The sequence below is a fragment of the Glycine max genome, chromosome 8 (genome assembly GCF_000004515.6).
Source record: "Glycine max cultivar Williams 82 chromosome 8, Glycine_max_v4.0, whole genome shotgun sequence".
Classification (NCBI taxonomy): Eukaryota; Viridiplantae; Streptophyta; class Magnoliopsida; order Fabales; family Fabaceae; genus Glycine; species Glycine max.
Genome location: NC_038244.2, coordinates 21,358,663 through 21,381,563, shown reverse-complemented (window position 1 = coordinate 21,381,563; position 22,901 = coordinate 21,358,663). Strand labels below are relative to the sequence as shown.

Sequence of the window (22,901 nt, the reverse complement as noted above, 5' to 3'; positions counted from 1 at the left end):
GAATCTGATTTTCTTATTCAGGTATTCTTCCCCTTTGTTCCTATTTGACAGTAGAACAGGAGGGACAATGATACCTGTTAGAGTTTGTTAGCTAGTTTTCTGTTATCTGTTAGTTTCCATCAACTTAATTTAGTACTTCAGTTTTTGTTTTTCTTCCCTTATGGTAAATCACTAAATTGATGTTACATTCTAACAAAAAGAAATTGATGTTACATATATTTTTGGGTTAAAATTAGTGTATTAACTTCAAAGTAATTCTGTCCAAAAAAAAAATCTTTAAAGTAACAAAATCTAGCAAGGCTAGATTCTTGTGTTTCAATTTTCCCTAGAGATATGGAATGAAATGGAATAAAAGAAAATAAAATTGTTATTCTTTTTTAGGTTAAATGAAATGAAATAAAGATTATAACTTTTTAATTATGATAAATTGTCTAATTATTGGAGCTATACTAATGAAGAAAAAATAAACAAATTGAGAAATGAAATTATTTTTTATTTTAAAAATAGAACACTTAATAAAAATGTCATTCCATTACGATTTTTCTTGGACGAACCTTTGCTCAACATTTCACCTCTAGCAGTTGTTGCACTCACAGAAACAACAACAATTAAAGTCATTAAATTATGATTATGATTAGTTATTTTAAAATAACAAAAATCTAGTGCTTAGTGAAGAATTATACCTATATTATTTTTGTTAGATGTAAAGATTAGTTTTTTTTTTATAAGAAATAAAACAAAAACAATCATTATATTTTGAAAAAGCATTTTTTTTCTTCGTAACTAGAGAAAATTATATAATTTTTCCTCATCTCGTGCAAATTCATAATATATGTGTGTTGAAATTCATCTAATACAAGTGTGTGTGCAAACTGCGTGTCTTCATTTTGCAGTATAAGGAATTTGTTATAAAACAATCCTCTCTTTTTAATGGAACCTTCTTTTTCTCTAAACTAAAGTCTAGCATGACTTGACTCTCAAATGATGCATGCAACCTTCTCTCTCCCACTAAAATCTACCTTGACTTAACTCTCAAATGATGCATGAATGGGTAAGTAGATTTTAAATGCAGGATGCATGTATAAATTAGTTAATGACTGAGATTTATTACCTCTACCTTGTAATAATATAGGTTTCAGGTAAATTTTCTATTTCCTCGCTCATTAGAAAGTTTTTAAAATTGTAAAGAAGGGATAACTGGATATGTTAAGGAAGGAAGGAAACACAAGGCTAAGGTGAATATAGAGAAGATACATTATATCTGAGTTTATTTTAGTGTGTTTTTCTTGTTTTTATGTTATGCTATACGTGTTACAGAATATCTGAGTTTTTTTGCCATCGACATTTGATAGAGATATAATTTTCTGTGGTTGAATATGCCAAGCTGACCATCCTAAAGACGTGGAAATTATTATTTGGTGTTTAATTATGAAGAAATCTTTTTCTTGGATTTTTAAAAATTATTTCCTTGTATTTCATCCCCTTCCCCGTTTAATTTCTTGCTTGATTAGTGATTACACCGGCCGGGAACTTGGTGAATTAGAAAATATTTCAGACTTTTGTTATGCGGATGGGAGCAATAAAAAATGCGGAGCTGTTTCTGGACTCAAAATGCTAATTAATTCAACGACATAAATTTTATCCTGCCATCTAAATTGGTTCTTTAATATACATGATTTTTGTCTTAATCTGCTCTTGATTATTCTATTCCGCAGTTTTACAGCGTGCCATTTCAGACTGATCTGTTTATAATTGCACAATTTGGTTTATGAAAGATGAATCATTATCCATCCACCACCATATGTTAACCCAAGTGCAGAGTAGAATAAAATGCAACAACCCATAATTAATTATTCATATATCAGGCACGTTACTCGTATAAATATCAAGTGTGCTGCTAACTAAGAAAGTTTCTTGTCTCATGGTCATATATTAAGCAGATAAAAATAAGAATGGAAATATTACGGATATTATGGACTTATATATGACAGAAAGGCTTATCAAAATCAATACGAGGAACAGTGCATGTTATATAATGGTAAAAATTAAAGGATCCGAGAACATCATGCACATAAATGAATATTAATCCTTTGGCCTGTTATTGTTGTTGATCTTCACTTAATTGGTTAATTTTTCAAAGTCGCTGGGGAGTGATAGCAGACTCTCATGTCACTTGGTTGTACACCATATTTCACCAGCATCTCATTCTTATTACGTGCCATAATTTCACCATTTTTGGTGAAGCATATTGGGAGCAAGCCACAACAAGGATGAGATAAAACAAATGATTTGGTCCAAGTAGATAATTTCTAGAGTAACTTATAGAATATTCTAAAATGTGTGAGTAAGGATAAAGAAAGTTTTAGAAGTCATTTGCAAATATTAGATTAAGTGTGTGCTGACAAAATCTTAATCATTGGTTTGGGAGGAATCATTAATATAAAATGGAGGTCTTGTATTAAAGTTTGTATGAAACTCAATAATAAAGCCACAAATCAAGAAGATTTATACAAATAGTCTCTCCCTCCAAAACATTTTATATAATCTCTCATTCTCAAATATTTCCTTTAGTGCTAAAATTTCATTCCAACAGAATATGTAATTTAGAAAAAGCAAAAAACACAGACTTACACTGAAAAAAAAAAGTTATAGGGGGATAGAATTACCCAAATTTAAGCGGATTACTGATTTATTTTATCTTATATTCTCTATCTTTAATTTCATGGAAAACAAAATTATTCATAGGAGTAGGATTATCCAAAATTTTCAAAACTTTTCATTTATTTTTTCATGAATCCAAATTTTTTTTACCTCTTCCTTAACGTTCACGTTATCCTAAACTCTTCCGAACCACAGAAACTCCCCAAACCCAGGAATGAGATAAACAAAACAAAGCTAACACCCCCATTAACCCAAAAGAACCAACACCACCACAATCTGCTCCCTAACACCATAGAAAGCTTCAAATCAAAATTATCAAGGTGCAATTCGTTTTCTCTCTTTTTTCAATCGATATGATTTTCGTAGTAATTATGGAATGAGAGTGGAATTTATTTGAAGTTAATTTAATTTTGAGATATCGGTTCTGTTGATTTTGGAGTTCTGGTTTTGCCATGGAAGTGTTAGGAAATGTCTATATGTTGATGGATTTTGGAGTTTATGAGTTCAGTAGCATGGGAGTTTCTGGTTTCGAATGCTTTGAGATGCCGTGTAGCATGAAGAGAAATTTTATTCAGTATAATTTTCTGTAGATCAAAGAGAACGATAGGAAAAGAAAAAAGATGTGTGATAAGAATAAGATAGATGATGTGATAGAGAAAAAAACAACATAATATTAAGTGTAGAAAGTATTATAATTTTTCATTTGTGAGAAAAGATATGGTCAAAGATTTATAATAACTCAGACACCGTTTTCAACCGACTGAGTTAAACTCTCTTTGACATAAAAAAAATTGTATGACCGAAGAAATGTGTTATTGGGGAAGGAAAATGTCAAATGTGGCTAGCTATGAGATGACTTGGGAATGTGTAGTGGAGTAGTGTGGCCTGATGTTGATGTAATGGAGTGGAATGTATGCAGTTATATTTGTCTCTGCGGGGCCCTGCAAACAGTGTGTTGTATGCAACAGTTTTGAAGTGTGAACACAAACAAGAAAAAAGACTTTTTTCTTCTTCTAATTATGTTCCATATGCAGGTTGTTTTCTGATAAACAAGTTGACAAAAAGTGCAATATTTTAGATGCTTTTTGATATTATTCCTCAATCAAAAATAGAGTTTACTTTGATTTCAATAACTTACATAATTATAGCTCAAAGGGCTAATTATCAAGATAAAATTCTAATTTTGATTGACCTAAGATATTACCCTTAAATTTTCTTTACAAAAGTATATTTTTTTTCATAAAATAAGTTAATTAAACACAATCTCTTTTGTTTTTGTTCCTTTTTCTGGTTTATCCTTCTTATCTCGTGCATCAGTGATCCAACTTTGAGTTCTGTTGGACTGAGACCAAAAATTTGTCTTACAATCATTTCTGTAAAAAAATATTATTGGAAGTATGCTTAAGTTGCTTAGGAAATCCATACCTTGTTGTTCATTGAATCTCAGTTGAGTCAGTTCTGCAATCTCACTCAGAAACAGTGGTTGTGCGAGCAGTACAATGTATGTCAAGATCTCTACCACTGTTGGTGGATGAGCCAAATTTGAACAAATTGTGGATTTCTCTGGCTTCTACCGTGGTAATATGCTCTTGCAATTTCTTTCGAAATTGAATTGGGACCAATTGTACAAATTATAAATATTTTGCTTCAATAGTTATTTTCACAAACTCAAGTGTTGTCCAGTGAACCTCGGAATCTGTGAAGATTTTTCTATGAAATTGTTTGAGTCTAGTGTTGCCTTTTCCGAATACATTACTATCAGCGTTTCAGATACTTCTAGAGAAACAAAACGTTAAATCAATATAGACTTGTTTGTGCCAGTAAGAGTAAGAGCACATTTGTGTTGATGTGCCTTGTTTTCTTTGGGCATCTTTGATTCCGAAGGAAAGGTCGATTGGACCTAAAGATCCTAATCATACTATGTAGTGAAACACATAGGCCACCTGATCACAAAAAAGATAAGTCATGGCAAGTTTTTCCATAGACCTTTGCTGTTTCAATAGGCTTGAACATCATTTGTTGATTTGATTCAATTGTCTCTTAACACCACTTGACAACATAAGCAAAGTGTGTTTTTTTGCACTAGAAACACTGTTGAAAATTACAGGAAACTGAACTGCTAATACAGTAGAAAAATCTGCTATACTGCAAATTTTGTTAAATTCTTGAAAATTCCCAAAGCTCAAATTTACCCCCATCACATTAACAATCACTGATACAAGATGTAGAATTTCATAAATAACAGAAAATAAAATATGTTGACAAGAATCAAATTTAAAAATAATATTGCAAAAATAAAAAACTTGTCCAGAAGCTTGTGTGCAAACACTCCTCCTCCTCATCTGCTGTGAATCCACCACAAGAGATTAGTGAACGAATTCCCATCATCAAAACCTGTCAACTTTCTAATATTCTGCAATGCTGTTTTCTTATCATAAATTCCTTGCAAGGCATAGGTCATCCCCTTCCACCCTTGACTACTTAAAAAGGGCACTGTCCATTCCACAAGCTCCTTCACATAATCAGCATCAGAGAACAATGTCTCAGTAATAGGCAACAAGGGTAGCACTTGGATTCCAAGCCTACACTCTCTACACGTAGCAGGGGCCCACCATAGTTTACTATCCCTCTTGTTAGCCCACAGAACACCCACTATTCTGTTATCTTTTGCAAATTCTTCTTCATACAAGTTGTCTTCTGCTTTCACATGCCACCAGGTTTGTGCAGCAAGAATCTCCAACGCCACCAGCGTTGATCCAGTGTCAACAAGACTTGAGTCACCATATGCTAGACCCAGCAATGCTGCTGCATAGTATGCATTCACTGCTTCACTTGTACTTTCTTGATTCCTTCCATCTTCAAATTCAGTCAACCCTGCAGCCCAAGAGTGTAACTTATAAAGATCAAAACACCTTAGGCGTGTATAATCTGAGTTATATCTTTGGCCCAAGTTCATAAAATCTGTCACAAGTGAATAAACTTGTGGCTTGTACTTTTGTCCCCATTGAGGATCAATCTTTGCAAGAACTGCAATTCCATAAATGAAGTACCCCAAATGGAAATGGTGATCATTGTAAATTCCAAACCCAAAATCAGCAGTTGAATCTGTAGAGCCATGTTTAGTAACAAGTCCACGCCATTTTCTTTCATAGAGAAAAGCATTCCCTTTGAAAGTTCCATCCAACCAGGGCTCAATAGTCTCCTTCAGAAATTTCTTAACCTTTGGAATCACTTTAGGGTAAGACACTTCTTCCGCTATCAACGCCAACCTCGCAGCCCTTCCAACCTGCTTCCCATAGAAATAAGATGAATTTGTTCCTATTGCTGAAGAATTCAGCGCTTGAACATCCTTAACAAGCGCCGTGACAATCTCGCCATAAGACTCTTTCTCCACACCTTTGTTAGAATTCCATGTCACAGGAATAGGATTGGTTTCCAACACCCATGAATCTCCAACAACACCAACAAGGTCACCATCAATGCTTCTATACTTAAAATCATTCAGCACAGTAACATCACGATCATATGACAGAAGCTTAGCATGAAGAGGGTGAGCCAGCATGAGCAAGTCCCCAGAACGTTTCTTTTGCCATTTATACTCAACACTGAATGGTTTCTTGAGTGCTGCATCACCAGACACAGGGTAACAAGAACTGAACTTGTCAAGAGTTTCCACATACTTGGAATCAGAATCAGGCAAAGCCGCTATACGAATGATGCCAGAAAATGGCTTGGATGTAACCTCAGAAGGAACATGGTTCAAGTAGATTGGAGAGGAGGTGTATATGATCCATGCCTGACTGTTGTTAAGCTTAAGGGTGTGTTTGGTGTTGTAATCATCTGAAGACAAGGAAACTACGGTGTGCACTGTTTTGATGGAAAGAGGTGTTGGCTTTGTGACAGAAGCAGTTATATAAGGGCTTCCTCTGACAAGAAAGAATCGAAGGTTGGAGCTTGGAATGTCCAAAGTGACACCAAGGTCACTGTAGGATGAGACTACACGGTTTTGTTGATATGATGAGTATGTTTTAGAGGCAGAGATAGTGAGATCTGGCACAAAAGCTTGGTACAGGAGTGCTGTGGTGAAGAGGAGAAGAGGGAATGAGGCTGAGAGTGAAGAGTTTGAGGATTGGATGAGGTAAGGATGAATGTACTCAGGCTGTGTCCCATTAGGAATAACAAAGTTTTGGAAGAAAGAGTTTGTGGGGAGTGGTGATGAAAGGAGGTTTGGTGAGAAGTAGGTTGAAGGGTCTGGGATGACTGTGGATTGAGTTTGAGGGAAGAGAAAAGAAGAAGACATTGTTTGTGGAGAAGAGAGAAGGGGATGGGAGTTGTGGTTTGCTTATTGCAATGATTGTGGTCTCTTCTTAATATGAAGCTAAGAGATATTCTAGACCTAGCAAGTTGACTTTAGAATAATGGTTCGGTGTATTATTATATCTTCCCTCACGATCCTTGTGTTTGGTTAAGTTATGGTAAAAGAACATTTAGAGTGAAGAGGAAAATTACAAGATAGTGTTCATTGAAAGCTATGCAATTAAGTGGAGTCGGTAAAATGTTTGTGGTTAAAATAATTATAGTCACCACTTGTTAGAATGAAGAGGAAAAAGGAAAAGACAAGATAGTGTTAAATGTTAATTGAAAGCTATGCAATTAGTGTTGAGTGTGTAAATGTTTATTACTTACTGTATAATTTAGTGTGTAATTGTGTGTTGTTTTTCATTTGTTGCTTTGTATAAGCTGGCATGCAGTTTACTTGGATGGTACCGATGATGGATTATAGTAGTATTTTATTTCCATAATTTTTTTATGCCAGAGAGGCAGATCATGTGAACACCCAAGGCAGGTAAAAATTCTAAGCGGAACAGAAACTTTTTCCTTGATTTGTTAAACCCCTCTGTCTCTCTCTGTTCAATTTACAATGTTTGAAGAGCTTTTGTTAATTGATTGCACAGGATATTCTTATTGAACAATGTTACTAGTATATTCTTTTACAAATCTTCTCAATACTTTATAAAAAAAATAAATATATTTAATATTTAGTTACTTATACTATACAAATTAAGTAAGAAAAATTGTAGGGAGAAGTTGTAAGAGGATTTAAAAGTTCTCATTCTTATCTAACTCTGTTCTACCAAAATATAACACGACATAATATTGGCCTATATGGTTATTTTGTTACTATGCCAGCTTTTCCGTGCAGTTTTCACTTTTTATTTTCTTTGTCTATTTGGATGTTGAAAGCTGCGGTAGTGCTTGCCTTGCAAGTGGTGATCGTGTAGCACAATGGTAATGGTGAAAACACAATAAAATCTCATTGATTGTGTTCCTGACCATTTATTATTATTACCTCATTAGCACTTCAGCTCCAACACATAAATTCACATATGTTGATTCTAATAATTGTGGAATTAAAAGCTGAAATCCTGGACCAGTGACCCAGATGTGCGTTGAATTTTACAACACTGAATGATTTCTCCAATTTTGCAAGTTGCAACTAAATATCTCTTTCACCAACACATTCAAAATATTTATTGGAGGAAGTTAACTTCTTTAATAAATTTCAATATTAATTTTTGACATTGAATAATACTTTCATTAAAAAAAAAATGCGTATGTCTTTCCCACTTGAAAACAGGTAAGATGCATCGGGAAAATGGTGTAGTACTATTCAGTTCAACTACAAATTCTTCCATTTTTAGTTTTTATTTATATATTTTTTTAGTTCCTGCACATACGTGGGAGATATATAATTTGAACCCGTTAAAAAGCGGATGAATTGGTACATTTTTTTTTGTAAGCGGTTTTAATTTCAGCACAAGATGTGCATAAATTTCCCCCAAAGGAGAGAACAAATGAATATCCATCTAAAACTATTTATTATACCTTTTAATGCAATTTTTAAAATTAGACTTTTTTTAGAGCTCTTAGCTCCGACAAAATTGAATTAAAATAATTAATTTTATAATTATCTCCCATTTGCATCTAATAAAAAAAGCATGTATTAATAAATGCACTTAATTTAGTAATTGATATTAGAAATTCCAGTAATCACCCCCAGCTAATGAAACAGCTTTATATTATAAGTAAGAAGCTTATATTTTTGTAGTAATAAAACCATGAGAAAAAGAATTATGCACGTATAATGTAAAATTTTTTATATAGTTATTCAATCACAATTCATTTTATATGATAAGTTTATTCACTTTTAAAGTAATTATTTTTAAATAATTTAAACGATAATTTGAGATCGAATGATGGTATAAAACTATTTTACACATCAATGCATAAACATTAAATTCTAAAATTATTTGGGACAACTTTGATGTGAGTTAAAAAATTACATTTGAAATTTATCCTTTATTATATTGTACTTATTCAGATGTCAGTTAAAACATTACATCTAAAATTTTTTCTTTATTATATTCTAGTTATTCAATGTGAGCTAAATTTTATTATGTATAAGATAGCTTTTTTTCTGATCAATGTAAAATTTTATATGATCGTAATACATGTTTTCTCATTATTTTAATTATTTAAATTGTAATAGAAGATAGGAGAAGGTCAAGCAGCCCATTTTTAATAAATATAAATAACATAATAATAGCTTTATTAGTGCTACTATTACCATTTTATTGAAATTTTATGAGACTATTTTGAAACTATATATTTGCTGACTTATTCAAAGTTTAGTTCGATTTATATAAATTTAGATTACTTAAATGGTATGTCAAAATATGCTTTTAAAGCTTTTAAAGTTTTTTTATAGTATCAAGGAAGAAAATCGTATTTAAGATGAGTAAAATTATTATGAAAGAAAAAATTTAAAGTCTTATAAAATATGTTTTTAATTAAAAGACAAAACTGGATATGATAAATTAAAATTAAACTCTTATCCCAAGATATATGCCACATAGAAAACGTACATAAAATTGAATAAAATATTGATCAAGTACTTAAAGAGGTTTCATAATCTTAATCATTTAGAAAAAAAGATTTCTTTTGACTACGGTTCAGATTGGATAATTTTTTTCAAGTATACTTATAAAACAAGAAATAAGGAGGGAAAACAAACTAAACTTCTCTCATTAAAATCAAATCACGTATTTCAATTTTTAAAGAGTTGGATGAGATATTTTTTTAAAAAAAATTAAGATAAATATGTTAATTTTAAATTAATGAAAATATAATTTATTTATTATTTATTATTTTTATCTATGAATAACTATTTTGATTCATCTTCATATAGATGCACCTTTTGTTGAGTTGTTTAGTCAGTGGAGATGCACCTTCATCATAGATGACCGTTGAACTAATAAAATGTAATTAGTTGATGTATACAATCTTGAATGCTTCATAAATTGTTAAATCATAATAATATAAGTAGTATTTAATTAAAGTAAAGTGTATGGGAGACAAATGTACTAACAAAATCAAATCTGCATCGTTTCCGTTGCGTGCTCGGCTAGCTACACGCTCCCGCATACATGACGTAGCAGGTGACCGTTAAAGAACAGACAAAAATGAAAGATCTTTGCGACTTGAAAGGATTTGCTTTGACATATTCTAAAGCAAATGTAAAAACCCACCGTTCGACTTGCTTTATTATTCACTGAATTGATTGGGTATTTAATTGAATTAACTGTACAAACTAATTAGTTAGCGTAAAAACTTTAAAATTTTGAAGTTGGGGCTTGAATAATTATACTTTTTTTTACTATATTATTATTATTTTTATTAATTTGACATAATATATAGTTCGATCCAAATGAATTTTATATTAAAATGCTAAAACATAAGGGGATTTATTAATTATTATGGCATGCTATATATTTAAAACAATAGTGAACTAGTAGACCAGGTTACTTATACTACTATAAAAAAAGAAAAATTAATTTCATACATATTTATTTTAAGAATACAATTTACATACACTATCAATATAAGTCAACTAATAAGAACGTATGATAAAATATGACTTTTAAAATAATTAGTATAAAAATTAATAAACTTAATCCGACGACCATTTGTAATTAAACGTTTTGTACGGTCCTAACACATACTAATTACTTGAGTATTTTAAAATATGTAATTATTCTTAAATTTCGTGTAACAATGTCCCCCTTAATTAATATGTGTTAAGTTTTCATTTTTAACCCATCAAATAGACGTTTCAATAAAACCAAAAAATTCCTATTTTTTCAGTAAACGGTGCTTTGCAAATAGTGTTTTTCAGTTAGAATATAATTTTTGGTTCAAAATATGTATAATGTATGGAGGTCCACGAAGGGAGAATAAGTCAAGGTTAGCAATAATTTCGCCAGCCGACCTAAAATAGTTTATACAACTTTGCATACATTATAGATATAAGAAGAGATTCATAAGACCAGCAACTAAAAGAATAGAAGGATTCAGCCATGTGTTTAGGGAGTTAAATAATTTTTTTATGGTGTACAGTTACATACTTATTTTGCTGTCGGTGACTTTTGTCACGTTCTATGGATGAATGTTCATATGTTTTGGCATCTCTTGCACTATATTATGTACTTAAATCCCGTTTATGCTTTATTTTGCTGTCGTTATGTCTTTTGGATGATTGTTGATGAAGGGATGCTCATATCTAGTCTTATTAATTAACTATTTTGGGATCTCTTAATTATTAATGCATTTTCCCTCGTGCTTATTATTCAGAGTTAGTTCTAGTAGTGTCTTTCACTCTTTTGGACGATATTTAATTTGTTGATTAAAAGATATGAGATGAGCCTAAACTTGTTGCATTAGTTGTTTTAGATATCTTGCTTGCACTATATTATGTACTTTTTGGTCGGGTTTCTATTCATGAAATAATGCTATCTTCATCCTAAAATAGGAAAAAAGAAACTGATGTTTATGATGAATGAACCATACTAATCAGGCAATGTTAATTAACCTCTTGGTCGACAATTCATAATTAATAAGGTCAAAATATAACAATTAGGGGTGGGTAAACGGGCTCAGGTCTATCGATTGGTCTGCGGAACCTGCGATTCACGCGGATAACGGACCAATTTTTTTAAACTGTCCATGATTATATGTCATATTTTTTTGTCCGTCCCGCTTGACCCGCGGACTATGCGGGTTTGGCCTATGGGTTGTCCGCATTAGGATTTTATTGCTCCAAATATGAAATCATTTGTTGTTGCAATGTTTAAGTTTCATATTTTAGATTTATTGCTTGGATTCTCTTTTGTTAAAACATTATTTATTTTATTGATGTAATTGACTAATTGTTGAGATTTTATTTACATTTGTATTGAATTTAATTTGATTGTGTTATATTTTTATTGAAATTGAATTTTTTTTAAAATTAGACTCACAGACCAGCCTGTTTAACCCACAGGATCCGCGGGACAGGGACGAACCAATTTATTTGGTTCGTGGTAAGGATGCGGGACAAGCTAACCCATTCCGCTGCCAATACGGACGGGCCTACCCGCTTACCTACCCCTAATAGCAATGCAAAGGCTAAATGCATTATAATCTAACTACCTACCCTTTTTATGACTGCTGCCCTATTAATTTAATTGACCGTTAATTCATCACATGTGTTGTCTATCTTTTTTCCTCTATCAATGATATAAGGAGTTCTATAAATAGACTCTAGAGAACTAAAGGCAACCTTTAACTTTTTTTCCTCGATCAATGACATACTTGTAACCTATTCGCCATCTTATCATGTCCAAATTGATATGAGCTTGAATGTTTGCCATTTAATAGAAATCATGCTATAATATAACCCCTCCCGAGTGTGAATGAAGACGACATGCTAGCATGAACTTTTTTTTTTGTTTTTTTTACTAAAATGGGTAATTTTGTAAAATTATTTATCAATAGAATGTTTTAAAAAATTATTTAGGGATAATTTCTGCCAACTAAGATTTAGGAAGCCTCACTTTAAGTTGCATGTGTTTTTCATTTATCATATACTAGAAGACCTCATTTTGATTTATGTCTTTTTAGGTGTTTTTTCAGTAAATGAGGTGTCATCCTAGTATGTTTAATCTCTGTTTGGTATTTGGCATCAACTTTTCTTTTTTAGAGTTAGCTTGATCAACATTGATGATGCTTCCTATATTAATAAAACACTTAAAAGAAGTCACTCAAAGAAAGACATCCTATTGTTGGACAAACAAAAAATGTAAAATGTTACTTAGAGTGGTATTTCTAAAATTCTAATTGACAAAAATCATCTCAGCAGATAAATATTTTTTTAATTAAAACACCCATACTGATAACTAATTTTGGAAAATGACCTATTTTGGTATTATAATGGGCTAGCATGAAGTCAAACCAATGACGAGGTCATATCTCTTGCTTCCGCACATCAAAGTCTGTGTGCTCACCATCTCAAGCTTAGAGAGCTAGGCATTTACAATGATGCATGCATTGGAAATGACTGAAAAATAATTAAAATTGGGTTAAATATCACTTTTGGTTTTTTATATATTTTTTTAATGATTTTTGTTCTCATACATATGAAAATATTTAATATTTATTACTGTAAAATTTTAGTAATATTTTATCCTAATAAATTTAAAAATGTGTCACTTTTTTTAAAAAATAGGTTCAAGTAAATTTAAATTTATGATAATCATATAATTAATATTAATATGTCATTTTTTATATTAATTATGTATATTATTGATGTAAAATAAAATATAAATTCAGATATCTTAAACGTATTTTAAGCTTAAAAATAATATATTTTAATTTTATGAGAATAAAAAATATATTTTAATATTATTTTTTAAATGTTTATTTTAATGTTTTATATTTTTAGATTTATTAAATATAATATTTTCGTCCCTAAAGTTGACGTTCTTAATATATAAAGAATTAACCGTCACAAAATGCAAACTTCTTAATTTTGCCTCTTACTCCTCTTCTTCTCCCTCCCCCTTCTGGTCTCTCAGCCCCTTCTCCTTTCTTTGAAGTTTTTCTCTTTCTTTAAAAATTCCGCTTTTTTCTCTTTTTCTTTTCATTCTTCTATCTCTCGAAAGACGTCACCTTGACACAACTCTTTCTCTCTCTCTGTTTGCTCTCTTTGTGGTGTTCCCTTCTTCCGATCCTCTTCTTAATTTCTTCATCCACGTTTTAAGTGTGCATTATTTTTCTGATTTGGAGAGTTGGTTTCTCCTTTTGTTCATTTTTACATGCCTATTGCTATTGTTATTTATTTGATTCCCTTTTTATTCATGATTAAAATGTTGCTCTAGTTCTTTTGTAGTTTCAATTTCATCAACATCAAATTATCTTTATGTTTCATCATGCGTGCCTACGACATCAAGCTTTTCTCTGATAGAAATGACTAATACTTTCTATTAAAAGTACACTTTGTAGATTGATTAATTTAAAGGCGATCGAGTGGAATTTCATTTAATTAATTACCAGTTAGTAAAGTTCAGTTAATCAATTGTCATTTAATTTCTTTTCCCCTTATATTGGCCAACATTTCTTGTGGTTGTTCTTGATGACATAACATTATGACTAGTCATGCATGCAAATTGCAATGATTTCAGGAGCATTTCTCATTATACCCTAGGCTGAGTCTATATAGGTTGCTTCTCAAGAGTTAAGGTTATGCCTACTTTCTAGGGGTCACACATGTATGTTTTGAGATCAACTACTTGTTCATGGTTACATTTAATTATCATGATATGTTTCTGCCTTCGAAACTGCATAAAAGATGAGCCAAGCATATGGTAATTATGCTTATAAATCCTTAATTTATGTGTATGCGTGTGTATTGTATGTATTTATTAGTTTAAAGAATTTACAAAATTGTAAGTTGTAGTATATATTAGCAGAGCATGAAAAGTGGCCAAGTGTTACATTTGATATAGGGATTGTAGACTAGTAGTTGTTCTTAGCAAAACATGTGTTGGCCTCTTGGTATATATTCTCAGCTTGTACAAGACATGCATGCCTGCTATGAAGCATTGGTCATATATGCAGGGTTTCAAGGCTCAGAGCATAACCTTTATCAAAGCATGGACCTTATAGTTTACAGTTCTGTACATCTCCATAACCTAATTAATAAGGATGTTAAATTTAAGTTTAAGGTCAAGTTTAAGAATCGAACAAGTTTTAGTGAGAGTAATTAGCTTTTATATAATAACTAGTCAGTAATCCGTGCACATGCACGGGTCTTTTGTCTAAATGATTTTTGATGGAAGAAAAAAAAGAAAGAGATTGTAAAAAGATAAAAGAACTAACATTCATATTAAATAGATGTAAATAGTAGAGTTGATCAATTGTCAAATTGTTTGAGTCATTTGATTAACCAAACTTCAAAGGTTGATATTCATGTGAATTTGAAACCCATGCATACGTATGAGTCACTTGATTAAGAGACTTCAAAGGTTGATGTTTATGCGAATTTAAAACCTGTGTATACGCATGAATCACTTGATTAAGGAAACTTGATGTTCATGTAAAACAATTGTTTCAGATTACAAAATTAACAAACTATATTAAGATGAATCTCATAAGGCTTAAACATAATAAACAAAATAAATGTTTAAAACTAAAAGGATTAAAAAGTAAAAAAAAAGTGTAATTAAATTGAGAATTGAAATTTCAAATAAGTAAAATAGTTTTTTTATAAATATATAACAGCATGTCAATTATAATATAAATTACTCCATATTTACATTTGTCAGGTCACTTAACAATTGTTAATTTATACTTAAATACTTGAATTTGAAGCACCTCAACAATGACCACATTATTTCCTCTAATTACCTGCAATAATAGAAAAAAATTAACAATTTCAAATCCATGTTCATGTTCTATTAACTGCACTGTCTTAACAACTTAAATTTAAAAGACAATGCAAAAGAATAGAACTCATCACCATTTCTATGAGATTTTTCTCATTGTCATTCACTTCACCACAAAAAAAAAATTCAAGTGAAAAATAAGAGGAATCCTAATGTTTTAAAATCCCGTGATTGTTCTGACCTACTCATGGTGGAGAGAAGGGATCAAAGAAGTGAACAAAAAAATATGATAATAGCATGACTACAATTGTAAAGAAGAAAATGAAAGACGAATTAATAAGAATGAAGAAAGAAGACATAAATCCATAGCACAATAGCATGAAATTTGAAGTTGAAGTACCTCTCAAATAGCTTGAACCTTCCATAATTTTTTTTAAAATAATAATAATAACAATAATAATAAACATGCATAAAACAAAGTACAAAGAAAGAACCTTGCAAGCAAGAAAATCAGAAAGTGTAAAAAAGGGAAAAAATCAGTAAGAAAGAAAAAACATGAAACAAACAATAATAATAATAATGATAATAATAATAATAATAATAATAATAATAATAATAATAACAACAACAACAACAACAACAACAACAACAACAACAACAACAAAATAAATAAATTAATTAATTAAATACAAAAAGAGAAAGTAAGGAAAATTTCTAATTTTCATTGCACTACCGACGTGATTTGTTTCCCGTGCGAATCTCAGTATTAAAATTGGTATAGGAAACATCAATTATGGGTTGAGGAACCACAATAATAAATGTTAGAAATCAAATACTTTTAATATATGTAGCTTCGTGAGTTTGGATGAAGCCCACATGTTCACTTTGATGACAACAAATTGTAATAGGCTAGATGTGTGTTGTGGTGTTTGTCTTTGGTATGCTCAGTCTTAAGAGGCATGTCAAAAGAAGATTTTATTTTCCTTTGGTAATCTTTCCACTGCCCCTTTTCTTTGTTTGTTCGTATGGGGAGATCTTCCTTACTATCCTTTTAAACACACCAAACATCTCTGAAAGAGGAATCTGCTTGTCTCTCTGTGGCTCTGAGTGCTTTATAATTTATATTTTATCGTAGTCTGTAACACTTTATTTAATTAAAGACCAAACCTTATTTTGTAATCATCAAAGCTCAGGAGAACATAAATATTTAACTTTGTGTATATCATTTACATTGAATTATCTATGTAGCCTTATGCTCGTAATTTTTTAATTTGCAAATGCTTTGGCCAGTTCTTTTGTGGCATGAAGTTTTGTAATATGGAAGATGATATAACCAACAAAGTTTTATTTCAAGCAGGCAAACCCAGAGACACTGAAGAAGGTGTGTGACATAGTCAAGAAGCAATTGGCACTTCCAGAGGAATCCGCTGTTATAGGCCAGTCTAAATTTTAAGCATGAGTACATCAGTAATTCAATATTAATATATAGTGATAAATAATAAAAATAATTAGTAAAATAAATAAATTAAAAAAATAATTCTGCACACAAAAAAATCTTCTAAATATTTTTTTAATGAAAAGATTAATTGCTACATTTGATTCCAAGTTTTAAGTATTTATTACATTTCACGTACATGTTTTTTTTTTTTCCTTTATACACAATCCAATAAGAAGAAAAAAAAAATAACTTTCTTTTCATTTTCTCTCCTACCAAAAAATCATCTCAGTTTTCACTCTTTATCTTTCTTTTTCCTTCCACTTTTCTCTCCCAAACTAAGCATAACCTTAAAGTAAACCACTAATTCTCCTGAGACTGATGACCACAACCGGTACATGTGTAAAAAGTAGTTTGCCCTTTGTCTGCTGATCTCATCTGAAATAGAATGATTAAAATAAATAAATTTAGACTCTTAAATAAGAGCTTCAAATTGAATTGGCAAATCTACATTAAAGATACCTGTCTAGTATAATAGGTAGCTTCCCCATGGCCACATTTTTCACATTTCTTGCTAACCTGTCAAAAAACAATAACATTTAAACATACAAAAATCTGCTAAAGAAACTACTAAGTATTGCAAGATGCATCACCTTAGAATATTCCATCACCGTATGTTCCTCAATTATTTCCATTCCAAGCTCTCTTTCGATAACATAAGGAACAATTGCCAATACTCAACATAAAATGAAATATGTTCATGGTTACGGTGAAAAAGTCATAATACTTAAATCCAATTTGGTAGTGTGTGGATCCAAAATCACTGCCATAAGAAAGCTTTTCTATAATATCAAAGTAATGGTATGATGAACTCAAGAGTCTCTTTCCTCCACTGAGTCCAATAACTGCAGCAGTAGCCATTAAATCCCTTCCTAGCCACTATGTACGATCACCATCAATTTTGCCTATTATAACAATGATCCTAAACCGTATCCACTATTCCTTCTGATAAACCAAAGAATATAAAAAATATTAATTATTGTAATAATATAAATAATGAATTATTCAAGATTTCCTTTATAAAGAAGATTAATAATATACCTAATTTCCCTATTTACATTCAATCATTTTTTTTGTTGTTTTGGGGATTTGGCAAAATATATCATAATATAGAAGGAAGCAAAGATGCAAGAGGGACACATTATTTTTAATTCAGGTGCGGAGAGAAGAGTAAATGAAAGAAATTAGATATCATTCAAATGAAAGAAATTAGATATCATTCAAACTATAACTACCATTGCAGGAAGTCTACATTTAATTTGGCACATATCAGGATTCACAGCAAGAGACAAAAAGCAACGCAGATCAAACCTTGTCCTAGTGATGCACTTGTTATTAATTCTCTGACTGCTAAATCCACAGCTTTTGCCACAAAATCAGAGCCCTATATTGATGCATAAGAAAAAGCTCTAAATTTTGATATATAAAGCAGTAACTACTATTGTAAAAAATTCCAAAGAGCCTAAAAGGAGGAAAAAGAAAGAAAAAGTTGTCATGGTTACACGGTATCCATATAGCAAGAGTTGAGCAATTATTATATAGTTCTAATTCTTCCCTAATTCAGGGAAACCATTTGAGTCATCAGCATTAAACCACATCTAAGAAGAGCCTACAGATGCAATTTTTACCTCCCCTTTGCTAATCACGATTGATTCCTTTGCTCATTTTTTCAAGAATTCTTGACAACCTCAGCCGACATATCATTGGAATCCCCACCCGACTTTGCATGTTAACACTGACTGCTCAAGGCAACCAGTTCGACATATTAAAGCCTGCAACAGTACATTAATATTATCAGCCAATATGTGTGCATGATTTAGGAAAAAAAAAGGGAAAATAGAGCAAGGCAAAGAATGTGTTTAAAAGAATTGAGAAATATCAGTAAAGTACTAAGCAATTTCTTTAACTATATATCAACGTTCCAACAAAAATACTTGTATGCATCAAAAACCCCAGGTTTGTCGAAGTAAATGTATAAAAAAGGGACAAATTTTAGCGGATGGTGAGGAGTTATTTTTCAAAAGAATGAAACAGGTACATACATTATAATTTTTTATATCAAGAGATGCAATTTAAACATTTTTTTAATTAAATACAAAATATTGACTAAAAGAATGAAACAGGGAAGCAAAAGTTTGCAGCCTCATCAAATAAAAGTGAACAATCAATACAATGGATATATTATGAAATGATAGAAGTTCTTTTTTAATGTAAAAATACATCCCCATGTGTGTAACCCTCAGCTACACCCACCATATCAAAATCAAAATAAAAAATTCAAACAAAACTTTAAATGAATAAGAACAAATTAACAATACCCCACATTATCTTCATAGTATATGCCACGACAACAAATTAGCAATACACCACATCATTTTTAGCATCAATAATGCAAGAAAGAGATCAATGCTCTTAACCATCAAGTCTCTCGGGAGGCTAACAATGGTTGGCAAAACACACAAAAGTAAAATGTGATTGGCTTTCTCATTTGTCTCTTTGCTGATGCCATTTTCCCTAAAGAATGCTTATCCACACCAGTGCTATTTATCCACGTCCTAAGCCAAACTTAAAAGAAGGACAATGATTTAGGTGCATTAGTTACTCGAACCCATTAAAAGAAGTGAACCAATCAAAATAAAATAAAGTGTGCTTCTTTTCTACTGCTTGAGAAGCAAAATGTTAAAAATAATTGCCCAAAGAATTTCCTTCATATGTTATAAACTTAAAATAGATATTAGAGACCATTTAATTTCAAAGTTCACTCGGTCATTATAACAAAAAAAAGGACATCCTACTACATAATAATAATAATAATGATAATAATGATAATAATAATAGCTTCTAAAACAGTCTCTATAAAAACTCACATTTTTTAGAATCTTAAAATCACTTTTTTTAAAGCTTTTGACTAACAATAGTTATAAAGACTTTAAGCACAGACAATGGAACCAAGTCAAGGGAGTACCGTTTTAATCTTCTAAGACCTTTTTTGGTTTTCTTTGTTATCACCACCTACATACACCAGGAACCTCAAAGAAAAATTCAAAGTTCACTTGGTCATTATAACATAAAAAAGGACACCCAACTACATAATAATAATAATAATAATAATAATAATAATAATAATAATAATAATAATAACAATTAAAGAAAAAAAAACACAAACTAAGAGAGAGCAAGAAAAAAACCTGCGCTTCTTCCTGTTGTACAAAAAACCTGGGCTTCTTCCTGTTGAACAATAGATTAAAATAATTAAAGAATATAAATGATATCAATACCAACCAATTGTTACAATGATTATCATCAAAATCTTGCATGTATCATTCATTAGACACCCAGCGTGGAATTTGCAGGATGCGCACTAATGCACATGAATTTTTAAGATTAAAAACTAAAACTTCATTTAGGCATTTCATCAAACACATAACTTACAACCCATATGGGGAACATGACGAAAAAATTAGCTCGGGAAAATAAAAAAGGAACCAAAAACGGAGTTGAAAAATCAGTAAAAAAAATAACTATTATTAAGAAGCAAACATGCATAACAACAAACAAAATTAGAACCTTGCAAATAAAAACAAATAGTAATGAAACAAACATGCATAACAGGAAAAGAGGAAAAAACATGCCTGTTGGATGCTTCTTCGTCGATAGCCCAGAAAAATAAAAAGGAACCAAAAAAAAAATTGAAAAATCAGTAAGAAAAAATATAACACTGAAGATGTTAATGCTATCCATTGGAAAGGATGGCCACGACAAAAGGACACTCGTGAAGAAAACTGCAAAGCAGTGAAACCTGAGAATCTTCTGAACTGAGAAAAAGCCATGGCAGTGAGAATAAACTGCTCCATTCAAAACACCCTCTGTCTCCTTAACCCTCCCTTGTTTTCCCTTCGTTACAGAGCTTCTCCCCTGAAGCTGAAACCTCAACTGCATTTTCATCAAAACCCCTCTTAAGGAGCTTTGTTTTGAGAGAGAGAAAGCTTCCAAGTTGTACAAAGAAAGAAAGTGAGTGAGAGAAAGAGAAAAGAGCCTTTTGCCATGTGAGAAAGAGATATGGAAAAATAAAAAGAAAACTAAAAAGACTTGGGATGAAGATTGGAAAAGGAGACACCTGCAACAATACGTGGAGCAACCAAGGGAGTGGAAAATGAAAAGGTTAGAAAAGAGGACACCTGGAACAATATGTGGAGCAACCAAGGGAGTGGGAAATGAAAAGCCTAAAAGACCAAAAAACCAAGGAAATGCACAGCTGTCACAATCTTAGGTAGGGGTATTTTAGGAATTTCTAGAGGGTTCTCTTTTATAGATAGTACTAGTCGGTAACCCGTGCGCATGCACGGGTCTTTTGTCTAAATGATTTTCGATGGAAGAATAAAAAGAAAGAGATTGTAAAATGATAAAAGAACTAACATTCATATTAAATAGTTGTAAATACTAGAGTTGATCAATTGTCAAATTGTTTGAGTCATTTGATTAACCAAACTTCAAAGGTTGATATTCATGTGAATTTGAAACTAGTGCATACGTATGAGTCACTTGATTAAGGGACTTCAAAGGTTGATGTTTATGCGAATTTAAAACCTGTGTATACGCATGAATCACTTGATTAAGGAAACTTGATGTTCATGCAAAACAATTGTTTCAGATCACAAAATTAACAAACTATATTAAGATGAATCTCATAAGGCTTAAACATAATAAAAAAAATAAATGTTTAAAACTAAAAGGATTAAAAAGTAAAAAAAAAGTGTAATTAAATTGAGAATTGAAATTTCAAATAAGTAAAATAGTTTTTTTATAAATATATGACAGCATGTCAATTATAATATAAATTACTCCATATTTACATTTGTCTGGTCACTTAACAATTGTTAATTTACACTTAAATACTTGAATTTGAAGCACCTCAACAATGACCACACTATTTCCACTAATTACCTGCAATAATAGACAAAAATTAACAATTTCAAATCCATGTTCATGTTCTATTAACTGCACTGTCTTAACAACTTAAATTTAAAAGACAATGCAAAAGAATAGAACTCACCACCATTTCTATGGGATTTTTCTCATTGTCATTCACTTCACCACCAAAAAAAATTCAAGTGAAAAAATGAGAGGAATCCTAATATTTTAAAATCCCGTGATTGTTTTGACCTACTCATGATGGAGAGAAGGGATCAGAGAAGCGAACAAAAAAATATGATAATAACATGACTGCAATTGTAAAGAAGAAAATGAAAGACGAATTAATAAGAATGAAGAAAGAAGACATAAATCCATAGCACAATAACATGAAATTTGAAGTTGAAGTACCTCTCAAATAGCTTGAACCTTCCATAAAAAAAATTAAAAAAGAAATAATAATAATAATAAACATGCATAAAACAAAGTACAAAGAAAGAACCTTGCAAGCAAGAAAATCATAAAGTGGAAAAAAGGGAAAAAATCAGTAAGGAAGAAAAAACATGAAACAAATAATATTAACTAAATAATAATGATAATAATAATAATAATGATAATAGTAATAATAATAATAATAATAACAACAACAACAAAAACAAAATAAATTAATTAAATACAAAAAAAGAAAGTAAGGAAAATTTCTAATTTTCATTGCACTACCGACGTGATTTGTTTCCCGTGCGAATCTCAGTATTAAAGTTGGTATAGAAAACATCAATTATGGGCTGAGGAACCACAATAATAAATTTTAGAAATCAAATACTTTTAATATATGTAGCTTCGTGAGTTTGTATGAAGCCCACATGTTCACTTTGATGACAACAAATTGTAATAGGCTAGATGTGTGTTGTGGTGTTTGTCTTTGGTAAGCTCAGTCTTAAGAGGCATGTCAAAAGAAGATTTTATTTTCCTTTGGTAATCTTTCCACCGCCCCTTTTCTTTGTTTGTTCGTATGGGGAAATCTTCCCTGCTATCCTTTCAAACACACCAAACATCTCTGAAAGAGGGATCTG

General features: G+C 31.0%; 1 protein-coding gene and 1 long non-coding RNA gene across 2 annotated transcripts; both read right to left on the bottom strand.

Annotated features, from left to right (window-relative positions):
* Positions 1-4,720: 4,720 nt before the first annotated feature.
* LOC100819911 (probable endo-1,3(4)-beta-glucanase ARB_01444) lies at positions 4,721-7,067 on the bottom strand. Its single transcript, XM_003531809.5, has one exon. It carries the CDS (start codon positions 6,959-6,961, stop codon positions 5,000-5,002), a length of 1,962 nt encoding a protein of 653 aa, XP_003531857.1. The 5' UTR covers positions 6,962-7,067; the 3' UTR covers positions 4,721-4,999.
* A 10,327-nt stretch (positions 7,068-17,394) lies between these two features.
* LOC113002400 (uncharacterized) lies at positions 17,395-21,162 on the bottom strand. The gene is made up of 5 exons (XR_005892646.1): positions 19,335-21,162; positions 18,546-18,689; positions 18,229-18,301; positions 17,511-17,862; positions 17,395-17,436 (listed from the first exon to the last, which is right to left on the bottom strand). It is a non-coding gene; the product is annotated as an uncharacterized lncRNA (long non-coding RNA).
* Positions 21,163-22,901: the final 1,739 nt, after the last annotated feature.

Bases quoted from the DNA above. Each gene is read 5' to 3' on its own strand.
- LOC100819911 (XM_003531809.5), bottom strand. From the start codon at position 6,961: ATGTCTTCTTCTTTTCTCTTCCCTCAAACTCAATCCACAGTCATCCCA.